The following is a 12,317-nucleotide window of genomic DNA, read 5'->3' on the forward strand; positions in this document are numbered from 1 at the left end:
AACTCGTTCTCTCTATTGCTCTCTCGTGGATTTCGCTGCTGACATGTACGCGCCACGCTCATTTCGATTCTCTTTGGCACCTGCTTGCCGCTTGAGAAGCGAGGAAGGAAGGAGAGCGGACGAAGGGGGGGGGCGGGAAGGGAACGCAACATTGTGGGGATTTGGGGAGGTGAAAGAAGGGGAGGGGGACGATACTCCACTTCGTTGAGGGAGACGCGCATTTGTACATGTACGTGTGGCACTTGCGTTTTCTCTCCTTTTTTTTTATGCTTGTGTGTGTGCGTGTGTGTGGTGGTGGTGGTGGGGATGTTGTTGTCCCTTCCCCTGTGCTTTCGTGGTGAAAGCGCTGTTGGCTCGCACCGATGAAAGGCGACGGCCTCGCCGTCAGCGGCGCATTAAAGGCGAAGAAAGGGCTGATTTCTCTCTGCCCCACTCGAATAACACCGACGTAACTTTTTTTTTTATACTTTGCCTTCCGTTTTCTTCGTGTTTCCGCGCGTATGTGTTAGCGCAATGTATGCGCTCCCATTGCTTCATGCGTTCACGGCAAGGCAGAAGGGAGCCGAATAATGGCATCAACAGCTCAGTACTAGCAGGCACATACGCACTCACGCACCCACAGGTGGAAGCGGGGACGATGCGGAAGCATGAGGCTCGGAAGCCGCCTTTTCTTCTTGTTTCTTTCTTTTTGTTTGTTCATTTTAAGTCATGTAATGCACACTCTCGAGGCGATTTTCTGTGCGTAACCGTGGGCGTACGAACAACGCAAGGAAAGCTGTGTAAGCACTTTAAATGCAAAAAAAAAACAATAATGCAGCAACGGGACATGGAGAGGAGCACGCACACACGCGGCCGGGCCGACAGCTGTTTCCCTACTAGCGTACATGCTCAGGACCTAAAATGTGTGCTGGTTGGCTGGACAGGTGTGCGTACGGCAACGCCGGCCCCTCACCCTCTCTCCCTCCCAAGTAAAACACCTCCCCTTGCAGCTTTGCTGCTGCTGGTAGAGAGGCACCTCTTGTCTGGGTAGATGAACGAAGCGAGGCCGGTGGGCGCTGAGGGCAGGCATGGGGGCGTTTCGCCGCCCTTTATCATTTTTTTTTTTCGTTCTGTCTAAACTCAACTTTGGTCGCGCAGGCGTCGGCCAGCTTACCGATGTCACCCTCCCCCCTCTACCTATCGCTCCCCTTCTCCTCCGACGCCCTTCTCCGTTTCTACACTCGCTGTTTTCCGTACGCGCTCAGGCGAATCAGCGGTTGTCACGTGCTTCTGTCTACTGCCTCCGCGACACGGTGAAGGAGAGCACGAAGCACAAAGAGGAAGGCACACGCTTCAGAGAAAACGAATCAACGCCAGGCGAACGCAGCATCGCATTAGGAGTCTTGCCCGTCGCTTGTTGTCACTGATTCGCGTTTATTATTTCACACTCCGCATGCATTCTGGTGCTGCCTCAGCGAAGGTGATTGCATGCGAGAAGCCTTTGTGTGAGAGCTAACGCTTCCTTTTTCTGCTGTTTTTTATGGTGTGCTCCACTGCCACCGCCTCCACATCACTATACTGTCCCCTCATGCTCACCACAGAATCATGTCGGAGGATCTCGATAGTTGGGATGCCTACCGCCTCTTCTGCATATCTGCAGCCGCCGCCGACGGCGACGAGGGCGAGCTGCAGGATCGCCTCGGGATCGTGGAAGAATATCTGACCGAGTACGAGGGGCTGTGCCGCGTGTTTCACAAGGCGCAGCGCACCACGCACGCGCAGGAAATCCGCCGGCTACTCGCAGACGAAGCAGAGGAGAGAAGATTTTTGAAAGAAGACGCCGACTCGCTGCCGTGGAAGCTCTTTATCGATATGTCCTTTGCATGTGCGCAGGAGCTGGTGGTAGAGCACGAGACGAAGATGCGCCACGGTATTGTGGTCGCGTACACCGCGTCCTTCACGGAACTGCTCTTCCCTTATGAGACGCTGCAGCGAATGCGGCTCACATGGGAAGCACTCGACTCACTGGCACTGAAGGCGTGCATTGTTGGCCGATACGGTGTCCGCGAAGGCCAGCTGGCCCGTACCAGCATCCCGGGGTATACAGCTGACTCAACATTTCCACCCTCTGCACGTGCGGCAGCAGCAGCTGGTACGGTGCGCAGTCTTCTCGCGGAAGAGCATCAGGAGCGCCAAGAGATAATAGAGGCACGTGGGCAGCACGTTGCAGCCGCCCTACTTCTCCTGGCCTCTAGCGAGAAGTTCCGTAGTTTCGCCTCTGCCTCGGTGTGTGGCATGAGGCTCTTGCCACAGCTTAGGAGCAATCTTGCATCGACAGCACGCCAGGCGCTAGACAACAGTGCAACCCGCATCCAGTCCGCATACCGAGGCTATCGTGTGCGTGCCATGCGCGCTAGGTCATGATAACGGCGAGAGACACGAGCAGGGCTATTGCTTGGTTCTCCTCTCTCACTCTGTCTGAGGGACATTCTCTCTCGAGTAGCGCCTTCGTCCCGTGCCTTGCACACACGCATCATACATATATATATATATAGTTTTTGGTCTATGCGCTGTGAAGCACTTTTCCGCCTTCTAAAGAGAGGCGTGCATATGCGCGGGCGTCAGTGATGTACAAGAAGGTGTTGTCTTCATTGTCTTGCTTGTATTTTTTTTTTTCGTTATTTGGTGCCTCCGCCTGCGTGAGAGAAGTCGGCCTATTTTTTGTTTCTCTTCCCTCGCTGCCGCTGCAACGCAGAGACAGCCGCGGTGAGCACATGGAAGACGCAGAAGGAAAAGCGAATGCACAGGTACACGCATCCTCTACGGCGTCATTTTGGGCACAGAGGCGCACCTGTTCTGCATAGGAGGTTGCGGAGGAGAGAGTGAGGCATGTGCTCCCCCTGCGCTATGTTTGATCCACGCCCTTCTCTTGAGCACTCGTGCAGGCGGCCAGAGGTGCTGGGCTACCCGCGTGCCGACATCTTTCGAGCCTGCACAGCTGCACAAACACCATCAAGCTGTCGCACACGGTGTCCCTGAAAAGTGCCTTCGGCCAGCGGCTTCTCTCTTGTCCTTGCTGACGCAGCGTGTTTGTCGCCGCCCCTCCTACTCGCTTTCGATTCTGCTCGGCCACATCTCTCAGCGTCTTCTCTTTGTCTCCTTACCACCCTCGTAGCAACGCTCGTCTTCTCCACACAAAGAGGCGAAGGAGTAAAAGACGGAGCCGACTAGACCAACGCGCCCGCGTCTTTCCACAAGAACTGACCCGTAACGCACTTCATTAAGCGCCGCGGATAATGGCGACTCTCAAGGACGGCCGCTTTCTGTTCATCCATGCGGATCGACACAATCTACTCCTGGAGCAACCCGTGAAGGCGGTGGCTGTTTCTCCATCGTCGAACACGACCGCGACAGCCGCAGCTGCCAAAGGCGGCGCGGCGGCGGCATCGTTACCTGCCTCTTCTGCCACTTTTCAACTTTTATACGGCGGAGTTGTGCACGCCTTCGCGTTGAATGCCACGCAGTCCCACATTGCGATGGTTTGCCCAGCCGGTAGTGCGGCAGCCGCGTCGGCCGCGGCCGGCCATCTTCGCGGCGACGGCCCAAGCACGGTGCTGCGACTCTTCTCCTTTACCCGTGGCGAGGTGGGCGAGCTGATCGACGAGCTTGTGACCGCAGAGGCGTGCGGCGTGATATGGGTAGGAAATCGACACCTCGCGCTGGACGTGCGCCGATCCAGTGAATGCGTCCATAGCGAGGCACCCCCTTCGTCCTCATCCTCTTCACTGTCGTCGGCTCCTGCGACGTCTACCATCTTGATCGAAGTCACCAAAACACCGGAGAAGTTGAAATATGTGCGGCAGGACCAGGCGGCGGCATCGCCGGTGTCTGTCCTGGGGTCCGTTCTCTGCGAAATACGCGTCGTCAAGCAGAGCCTTCGCTTCTGGGACTTGCAGAGGGAAAAGGTGATGCACGAGTGCGTATTGCCGAACCGCCGTCTCCGTCAGGGTAAGACCCGCGTGGCGGCCGCAGCGTGCAGCGACGGTCCGTTTGTGCTAGTGGTGAACGATGACTGGACGGTGCATGGCTTTCACGTGAGCAGGCGCTCCGTGCGAGAGCTGAAGCCGATGCTGTCACAGTTCGAGTCGCAATCAGTCAACGTCACCAACAACCGCGGCGGAAACGCGAAGGTGAGCGAGGCGAACAGCGAGGGCCAGGAGGTGGCGGTGGCAGGAGAAGGGGAGGAGCCTCCTATGTCGCCCCAGCCTGCCAAGAGCTCGGCACTCTCCCACAAACTCGCGCGCCCTCGCCTCTTCGCCCGTGCAATCAGCGACACGCAAGTGCTTCTGGCCCTCCAGGGATCCTCAACTATTTTGCAGTGCGCCTGCGAGCCGAAAGGCAGCCGCGATGAGGAATGGACTGTGGTCGCCAAGATGCGTTTGCCGCGGCGACTGCAGGCGACGTGCGAGGTGGTCGGACTCTCCCCTCGAGGGTGCCTCGTCCGTCAGTACGAACTAGCGGAGCGCAGCGCGCAGAGCTCGACAGCGACCGCTCCGTCAGACACACGGACGGGGGCGTCTGCGAACGGCCAGAAGACCGTCGCCTACTTTGTGGTACCCCTGGAAATGAAAGCGACTGGCAAGGCCTCCGTGGAGGTGGCCGTGGGCCCACCGGCGGTGACTGCTGCTCATGGCAGCTCAGTTACTACGGAAAGCAGCGCCGCGGCGCCGAGGGAGAGCACTGCAAGTGCAAAGAACGTGGAGACGTCGGCGACATCGGAGGTGGCCTCAGAGACGTCGCGGTCGGAGGGGAAGCGAAAGCGCAAGAAGAAGTCGGCCGCCGCAGTGAACGGCGACGCATCGGCGTCTGCAACGTCTCCGGCAGCCACATCTACAAGCACCGGTGGCACAGCGAATGAGCAGGGTGACGGTAGTGACCACGGCAACGCAGACAGTCCCTTGCAATGCGCCGTTAGAAGGCTGCTTGTGCATACTGGCATCGCCGGAAAGGGCCAGTTACACGGCACCTTTGCAAAAGAATCTGCAGAGAATGCTGCAGACGCCGACGCCGCGGCTGCCGCTGCGCCTCCGGAACGCGGACGCGAATGGTACTCTGCTGATGTGCTGATGAGCGCGGGAGGTGTGCTAGTGGGCGTTGTGTTGGGTGTGGTGCTAATGCGTCGCTTCTCACTCCTATAGCTGCCGCTTAGGAGAGAGATGGCAAAGTCTGCCGGCGACAAGGGTTGCGTGCCGTGAGGGGCTGTGGACCACGGCGAACCTGCGCGAGGGGTGTGCGCGCACTTACAGACTGCTTCAAGTGCGTGTTTGCCTTTTGATGACCGCGCCCCACGGCCGCGTGTGGAAGACGCTGACGCCTAAAGATAGTTTGGGTCTCCAATAGGGACGAATGAAGCAGCAGAAGGTAGGCTTGAGGAGAGAGAGAGGACACATCGTTGGCAGAGCACTGTAGCAGAGGTGTGTTTCGAAGGCGGGCGATAAGGCCCCCCACAATGCAACAGCGATGTGTTTGTCGCTTCTTTGCACTGCCCCTTCCCCCTCCTCCTCCCGCTTTCTCGCTCCCAGACACAAGGGTGACAAGTAAGGGTGCGCCTGGTCGTACGAGCGGACGGCACTGCCGCGCTTCCCCTTCACCGTTGTCCACTCTTTTCGCACATGGCCGCGGCGGCTTCTCCGTTGCATTTCTATACTTATTCCTTCCTCTCCTCACCTTTCCTTTCTGCCTGTCTCCTTGCCCACTGCTTCTCCTGAAATCGGCAAAGGAGCCTTGATCGCTATCCACCGCCAAGCCCGCAGGTGGATCTAAGAAGCACTTAACGAGCGAAATGTCCAGCCAAGAGTCCCTCAAGGCTGCGATGCGGGAGTCGCTGGAGGCGAACGGGACGATTAGCCGCATAAAGGCCGAGCTCCGCGCCGCCATCTTCGAGCGACTCTCTGACGTCACTACCAAAGGTGATGACAGGGCTGCGGAAAACCCACCTGTGCCTCCAGAGAACATGGTAATCAATGAGCTCATCAAGGAGTACCTCACCTTCAACGGTCTAGAGCACACGCTGGCTGTCTTTCAGCTCGAGGCTCGATCGCCGGACAGCCAAGTGCCGCGTCGCGTACTCGCGTCCGAGCTGAACATGGCTGCCGCCCCGTCGTCCGTCCCGCTGCTCTACGCCATGCTTCACGAGGCACGCCTCTCGAAAGATCTGGGACATTAGACGCCGTGAGTGCGCCCCCTCCCCTCCCCACGTGAATGCAGGTTGCGCGCTCGGTCTCTTTGACCTTCCCCGCTTGCACGTGCGCCTTCTCTTCTTTCAAACAGTGGAGATGAGGATGCGGTGACTTCTGCTCTCCCATGTTGTTGTTGCTGTTTTTCTTCGTGGGATCGGGTGTGCCACTCGCTGCGTCCCGCCGTCGCCGACCAGCGGTGCTACGCAGACCTGTGCTTGTGCCTGCGTGTGCCTGTGGAGAAACAACAGAGAGAAGTGTTCATGGGATTCGTGTCTTTTCTGCACCCCTCCCTTTCCCCCCGGCGTGCTTGTCTTTTCTGGCCTCTCGTGCCGCTCCTCCACGGTGTGCTGTCTCTCTGCTAGACGACACTTCACCACCTCTGCAGTGGCGGTGGACGACGCGAGAAGAGAGGGTACGGAGAATGGAGGGAGGGCAGCGCATTGGTCGCGGGGCGAGGGATCACAAGCGACGCATGCACACCGACCCTACCGCGCTTTGGCTAATACACAGACGCCAAGGCACTTGCTCGTATGCTTGCATCGGGAACCTTCGCTCGCTTCCTCTTTCTGGCCCCTCCCCGTGCCCATCGTTGCTCACCTTCTTGCGTTGCTCTTGTGCCACACACCGCGAGCGTTGGCACCCTCCCCTTCCGCCCTGTCCTTTTTTGTTTTGTTTGTTTCCGCCCCTCCGTCTCGTCAGCTCTCATCAGCTCTCCACCCCCCCCTCCACACACACACACACGTGGGCCGCCCCTCCCTTCCGCACTCCCGCGCACTTTTTACGTTTTGCCCTCAGCAGTCGCGGCAACATTGACAATGGGCAAGGAAGACAGAATGTACGACATTCTCTTCAACATGAAGTTTGCGTCGAAGCAGATGTCGAAGAGCGCCGCCGTGTCCGAAAAGGCGGCGGAGCGGGAGAAGCTGAACGTCAAGAAAGCGTTGGAGAAGGGCAACCCCGAGGCGGCCCGTATCTACGCCGAGAACGCGATTCGCAAGCGCAACGAGGGCCTGAATTATCTCCGTCTCGCCTCCCGCCTCGACGCCGCCTCGTCGCGCATACAAACTGCCATGCAGATGAAGATGGTTACTAAGACTATGCCCACCACGGTGAAGGGCATGGACAAGATTCTCACCTCCATGGACCCCATGAAGATCGCAAAGGTGATGGACGCCTTTGAGCAGCAGGTCGGCGCGATGGACGTAAATCTGGGCACAATGGATGCTGCCTTCGAGAGCTCTTCAGCTGGCACGGTGCCGGTGGCCCAGGTAGACTCGTTGATGGAACAGCTGGCTGCGGAGAATAACATCGATCTTAGTGCGAAGCTTGGCAATGGACCGTTGGGTAGCAGCATTGCGATGCCCGCGCGAAAGCAGGATGTAGACGAAGACGACATTGCTGAGCGCCTCAAGGCGCTGCAGGCGCTGTAAGGTTAGACAGGGGTGAGTAGCCGAAGGGGTACGCATGCCTTGTGTCACAGTGAAAAAAGTTTTTTTTTCGGGTGGGCAAGCGTGACAGCGATGTATTACGTGAGTAGGCTTGTCTGTCTTCCCCATCCTCCTCATCGCGGCATCTGTGGAGCTCACTCTTTCGCATCGAATGGCGCGCAGTTCTCGTGTCGTGTGCGATTTTCTGCGCTTTCACAGAAGCGACGGCTGCCGGCGTTGTCGTCTCTCTCTCTCGAACTCCATCGCAGCTGATCCATCTCTTTTTGCCCTTCACCACGCTTGCTTCCACCACTGACAGCGGCAGAATCGCTATACGGCTTGTGTGTGCGTGTGCGTGTTCGTACGGCTGCCGCGTAGTGACCGAAGATCTGAGCGAAAGGCTAGAGGGCCAGACACACACACACACACACACACACACACACAGGCACTGACAGACGTAGAGCAACTCTTACTAGTCCACCAGAAAGTAGGCATGCCGGAGGTGCTCACGTAACGATCCACTTTCATGAGTCGGGGCGAGAAGAGGAGGAAGGTGCGGGAATGAAGCGGAGAGAGGAAGGGAGAAGTGCTCCACGGAAGCCCTTGTAGACAGTAGCACAGGCGCTCTCTCTCCTCAAGCTCCCATCTCCGTGTCTGCCTCAAAACACCGGTGGCTGCTCAGCCGCGCTTTTCCTTTCTCTTCCTCTTGCCGCTCCTCTGCCTTTGCCTTGCCGCCCTTCGTGAACAGCCCTCATATCGACTGCTAAAAGTGCCCTTCTGTTATTTGGTGCCCTGTGTGTGTGCGTTTGTGTCTCTCCTTCTCTCTATAGGTGTGCACATGTGGGTGTTTGCGTTTGTGCCAGCGTGTTCGTGTGCGTGAGTATTTTTGTTCTTTTCGCTTGCTGATGTTGTGTGTTGGTCGATCGCTTGCTGCGCCATTGGTCCTCTCTCTCGCTCTCTCTGTCTGCCCTTCCCTACCGTATCCCTTGGTCTCGCTGTGCTTCCCATTCCATGCCGGCCTACCTGCCAAGCCTCTCTGCCGGGGTGCGCCTTGCATGTGTATGTTTGTATGTATGTGTGTGCTTGTGCGCGATGCGCGCGGCATGGCGGTGTCTGCTCTTGGTACCTCAAACGGCCCTTCTTTTTCTTGCTCGCTTCGATTGTGAAATTTGTTTTCTAAGAATTCGGTGCGCATCTTCGCGCATCCCGTGCCCATCCGCACATACAATGTCACAGACGTGTCTGCGCCGTCGAACCCAGTGCATCTGTGTCGCATCAGATCTTGTGCTTAGGCGTGCGTTATATATATATATGTGTGTGCGTGTGTGTGCGCCTGGGCGTGCTACGCATTTGTGCGATGAGCGTGCCTCCTCTCTTCCCCGTCCTTGGTCGTTTCGGCGCGTTGCTATCCTTTGTTTTTTTTTGTTTCGCTCTTGCCGTTCTACTGAGCCTGGTGCGGTCTTAACATCAAAGACTGCCGCGGAACAATAGCAGCCAAACCTTGGTCCTCGCCCTCATCGCCCACAAAAAGGAGCGGAAGAGCCTGGCGGCACAGCGCCAACACGAGTCGAGAGAGCGAAGGGCTATACAAGCAGAAAGCGAAGCGGTTAAGCCTCTGCCATCGTAGGACTCCAGCGCCTCGTTGCCTTCGACGCGAAGGGTAAGGGCATTGAGGATAGCGAAGAGCACTGTGTGCTGGTGCTGAGAACATGTAGGTGGGCGGAAGGGGTGGAGAGAAGAAGTGCACTCGCAAGCTGTGTGTTCTGCTGTCGTAAGGAGTGCTGCGGGCGCGATTTACTCCTCTCCGTGTGTGCGCGTGCCCGCTTTTCTCTCTCGCTATCCATTTCAGACCTCATCCACCGCCGTCGCCGCCACCACCACCGCCCTCTCGCGAGGCGAGAGAGGTCTGCCCAGGTGCATGGCTGGCCCGTCGACTTCCATGCGATTTTTCCCGCGTCCCTCTTCTCCATCCTCCGGGTACGATTGCCATCGTTCTATTTCATTCGTGTCTTTTCCTCCATCGCGTTCACCGTGTCGACCTCGCTGATGCACCCGCACGGTGGATGCACTTCCTCTCCCATCTCTGCCACGCACTCGTGCGCAAACAAAGTGGCAGCTGTACACGGGAACAGGCACAAGGATAGGCTCACACGTGCGGCGCGTTTTTTTTTTTGCGGTTGTTGCTGTTTCCTGCTCTATTATAAGAGCGAAGCGCATCCGAGCCTCGCACAAGTGCGCGCTGAACAGCATCACCATCCAACTCAGCTCCTTATCTTCTTGAACCTAGCAAAGAAAAAAAAAACATTTTCTTTTTTTGTCTGTAATAGCGGCGACCGAAAGCGAGGCAGGCAGACAGACAGATACATCCCCGTCTTCCTCTCGTCTTCCATTTTTCGGTACGCGTGATCTGCCTCTGCTACCTTTCCTTTGGCAACTCAGTCCTGCGTCTCGAGCCTGCTCCTCAGTGCTTGAAACTCAGACCCGATGAGGCGCGGAGCGAAGCGGTCGTCGCGAGACGGGGAGGACGTCCCCGGGACACGCGCCCGCACCAAAGACGCTGAGGAGATGCGAAAGGAAGAAGCGCGTCGGCAGCGTGAGCTGGAGGAGGCGAAGCAGCAGGCGGAGCTCGAAGACGACGACAGCTGGGAAGATGACGACAGCGACGCTGAAGACATCGACGACGGCGACGGTGACGAAGAGGAAATCATTGAGGCGAGCGACGAGGACGATGATGAATACGCCGAGTTCCAGAAGGAATCGTCGGCTCACATCACAAACGGCATCAAGTCTATCTCCTTCAAGGAGGCCGGCGAGGCGGGTGCCGACGACGATGACGAGGCCGGCGGTGCTGCGGCGGTGTCAGTGTGGCGCGGCGACATTGAAGGTGCCGCCTTTGGCGAGGCGGAGGGCGGCGAGCCGATAAAGCTAGAGTTCTCCAACAAGGCCTACGATGCTTTCTTCCAGCTGCGCACCGAGTATCCGTGCCTGTCTTTTGATGTCGTGAAGGACAACAAGGACAACCACACCAAGTACCCGCTCTCCACGGTGCTGGTGTGCGGCACGCAAGCGGATCAGCAGGCCCGCAACGAGTTGCTGGTGCTCTATGTAACGAACATGTGCCGCACCAAGTACGACGTAGCCAGCGACAACGACAGCGAGGAAGACTACATCGGCGAAGAGGACGATAGCGAGGAGGACGAGGACGACGAGGCCGGCGAGGACGTGAACGCTGGCGAGCCGGTGGTGCACCACCGCGTCATCAAACACTACGGCACCGCCAACCGCGTGCGCTGCTGCCCGCAGAACAACCCTGCGAGTGGCAGTCAGCTCGTGGCCGTCTGGTCCGAAGCCGGCCACGTGCAGGTCTTCGACATCGAGTCGGAGGTGCGTGCCCTGACAGACTTCTCGAACTGGTCGAAGGAGCAGGCGCAGGTGTGGAAGCAGCAATCGGCTGGGGGGCAGAGTAAGAAGGCGCAGCCGCTGAAGTTCTGCACGCCGTCGACGTCGCACAAGACGGAGGGCTACGGACTCGACTGGAGCCCGGTGCAGGCGAGCGTCTTCGCGTCGGGTGACTGCGCCGGTTCTCTGTTCGTGTGGCAGCCCACGGACGACGGCCGGTGGAAGAGCGCAGCAAGCAGCACCGTACCTGGCGCTATGTCGATTGAGGAGATTCAGTGGAGTCCGACGCAGGCGGATGTGCTCATCACCGCCCGCGCCGGCGGCCTAGTGGAGGTGTGGGACACGCGTGACATGCGGGCCTGCAAGATTTCGTTTCAGGCGGACCCCTCCGACATCAACGTGGCTGACTGGAACCGTGCCCGGCAAGCGTCGCACCTGCTCGTGACAGGTGCCGAGAGCGGCGCCGTTGCGGTGTGGGATCTGCGGCGCATCGCCACTCCGGAGCCGATCCAGCGCATTGCACTTCACAAGAAGGCCATCACGTCCGTCGAGTTTGCGCCGCACAACGAGAGCGTCCTGTCCGTTGTCAGCGATGATGGACGCTGCACCTTGTGGGACCTGTCGCTGGAGCGGGACTTTAACGAGGAGCAGGAGGCGGTGGGCGAGCTGTTTAGCGGGAAGCTGAAGGAGTACCCCGATCAGTTGATGTTTCATCATCAGGGGCTGGTGCACCCGAAGGAGGCGCACTGGCACACGCAGGTCCCCGGCATGGTGGTGACGACGGATTACGAGGGCCTCAATCTCTTCCGCCCCATGAACTGGAAGTCCTTGATGCGTTGAGGAAAGTGGAAGTGGAAGGTGAACACGAAAAGCGTGTGAGAGAAAAGATGTGCTCTCGAGTAGTTTTCAAGCTCCACGAGATGGAATGGGGGCGGTGGTGAGGGGAGGGCCTCGCTTTCCGCGTGCTCGGCTGCCAACGAACCGCCGTCCGGCTGCGGCTACTCTTTCGAGCGTCTTCCTCGTCGCTTCCTTTCCTGCCCGCCTCTTTCTCTCTCGGGCCCCTTGTCTTCTCTACCGCCTTTTTAACGGAGAAGAATGGGATGTGTGACGGCGTGCTCTCCTCCTCTCTCCGCCCTTCTCCCCGCTCCTCTCTCCCCCCGTGCGCGTTGGTGCATGTCGGTGCGGTTTGTTGTGTCGTGGTCATGCGTGCCATGGCGCGCGAGTTGGAGACGCCAGCCATCAAGGAAGAAAAAAAAGAAAAAAGGACTAGGCG

The 12,317-nt window shown here is 58.3% G+C and overlaps 5 protein-coding genes across 5 annotated transcripts; all 5 read left to right on the plus strand.

The window, feature by feature from the left end:
• Nucleotides 1-1,584: 1,584 nt before the first annotated feature.
• LINJ_33_1980 (conserved hypothetical protein) lies at nt 1,585-2,403 on the plus strand (the record flags this gene model as incomplete). Its single annotated transcript, XM_003392690.1, has 1 exon — nt 1,585-2,403. The coding sequence occupies one exon, from the start codon at nt 1,585-1,587 to the stop codon at nt 2,401-2,403; it is 819 nt and encodes a 272-aa protein (XP_003392738.1).
• A 1,112-nt stretch (nt 2,404-3,515) lies between these two features.
• LINJ_33_1990 (conserved hypothetical protein) lies at nt 3,516-5,177 on the plus strand (the record flags this gene model as incomplete). Its single annotated transcript, XM_001468232.1, has 1 exon — nt 3,516-5,177. One exon carries the CDS (start codon nt 3,516-3,518, stop codon nt 5,175-5,177), a length of 1,662 nt encoding a protein of 553 aa, XP_001468269.1.
• Nucleotides 5,178-5,821: 644 nt separating this feature from the next.
• Nucleotides 5,822-6,205, plus strand: LINJ_33_2000 (conserved hypothetical protein; the record flags this gene model as incomplete). The annotated part of the gene is made up of 1 exon (XM_001468233.1): nt 5,822-6,205. The coding sequence occupies one exon, from the start codon at nt 5,822-5,824 to the stop codon at nt 6,203-6,205; it is 384 nt and encodes a 127-aa protein (XP_001468270.1).
• Nucleotides 6,206-7,033: 828 nt separating this feature from the next.
• On the plus strand, nt 7,034-7,648 carry LINJ_33_2010 (putative vesicular protein trafficking mediator; the record flags this gene model as incomplete). The annotated part of the gene is made up of 1 exon (XM_001468234.1): nt 7,034-7,648. The coding sequence occupies one exon, from the start codon at nt 7,034-7,036 to the stop codon at nt 7,646-7,648; it is 615 nt and encodes a 204-aa protein (XP_001468271.1).
• A 2,481-nt stretch (nt 7,649-10,129) lies between these two features.
• LINJ_33_2020 (conserved hypothetical protein) lies at nt 10,130-11,884 on the plus strand (the record flags this gene model as incomplete). The annotated part of the gene is made up of 1 exon (XM_001468235.1): nt 10,130-11,884. The coding sequence occupies one exon, from the start codon at nt 10,130-10,132 to the stop codon at nt 11,882-11,884; it is 1,755 nt and encodes a 584-aa protein (XP_001468272.1).
• Between the last annotated feature and the right edge of the window lie 433 nt (nt 11,885-12,317).

Source organism: Leishmania infantum, chromosome 33 (genome assembly GCF_000002875.2).
Source record: "Leishmania infantum JPCM5 genome chromosome 33".
Taxonomy (NCBI): domain Eukaryota; phylum Euglenozoa; class Kinetoplastea; order Trypanosomatida; family Trypanosomatidae; genus Leishmania; species Leishmania infantum.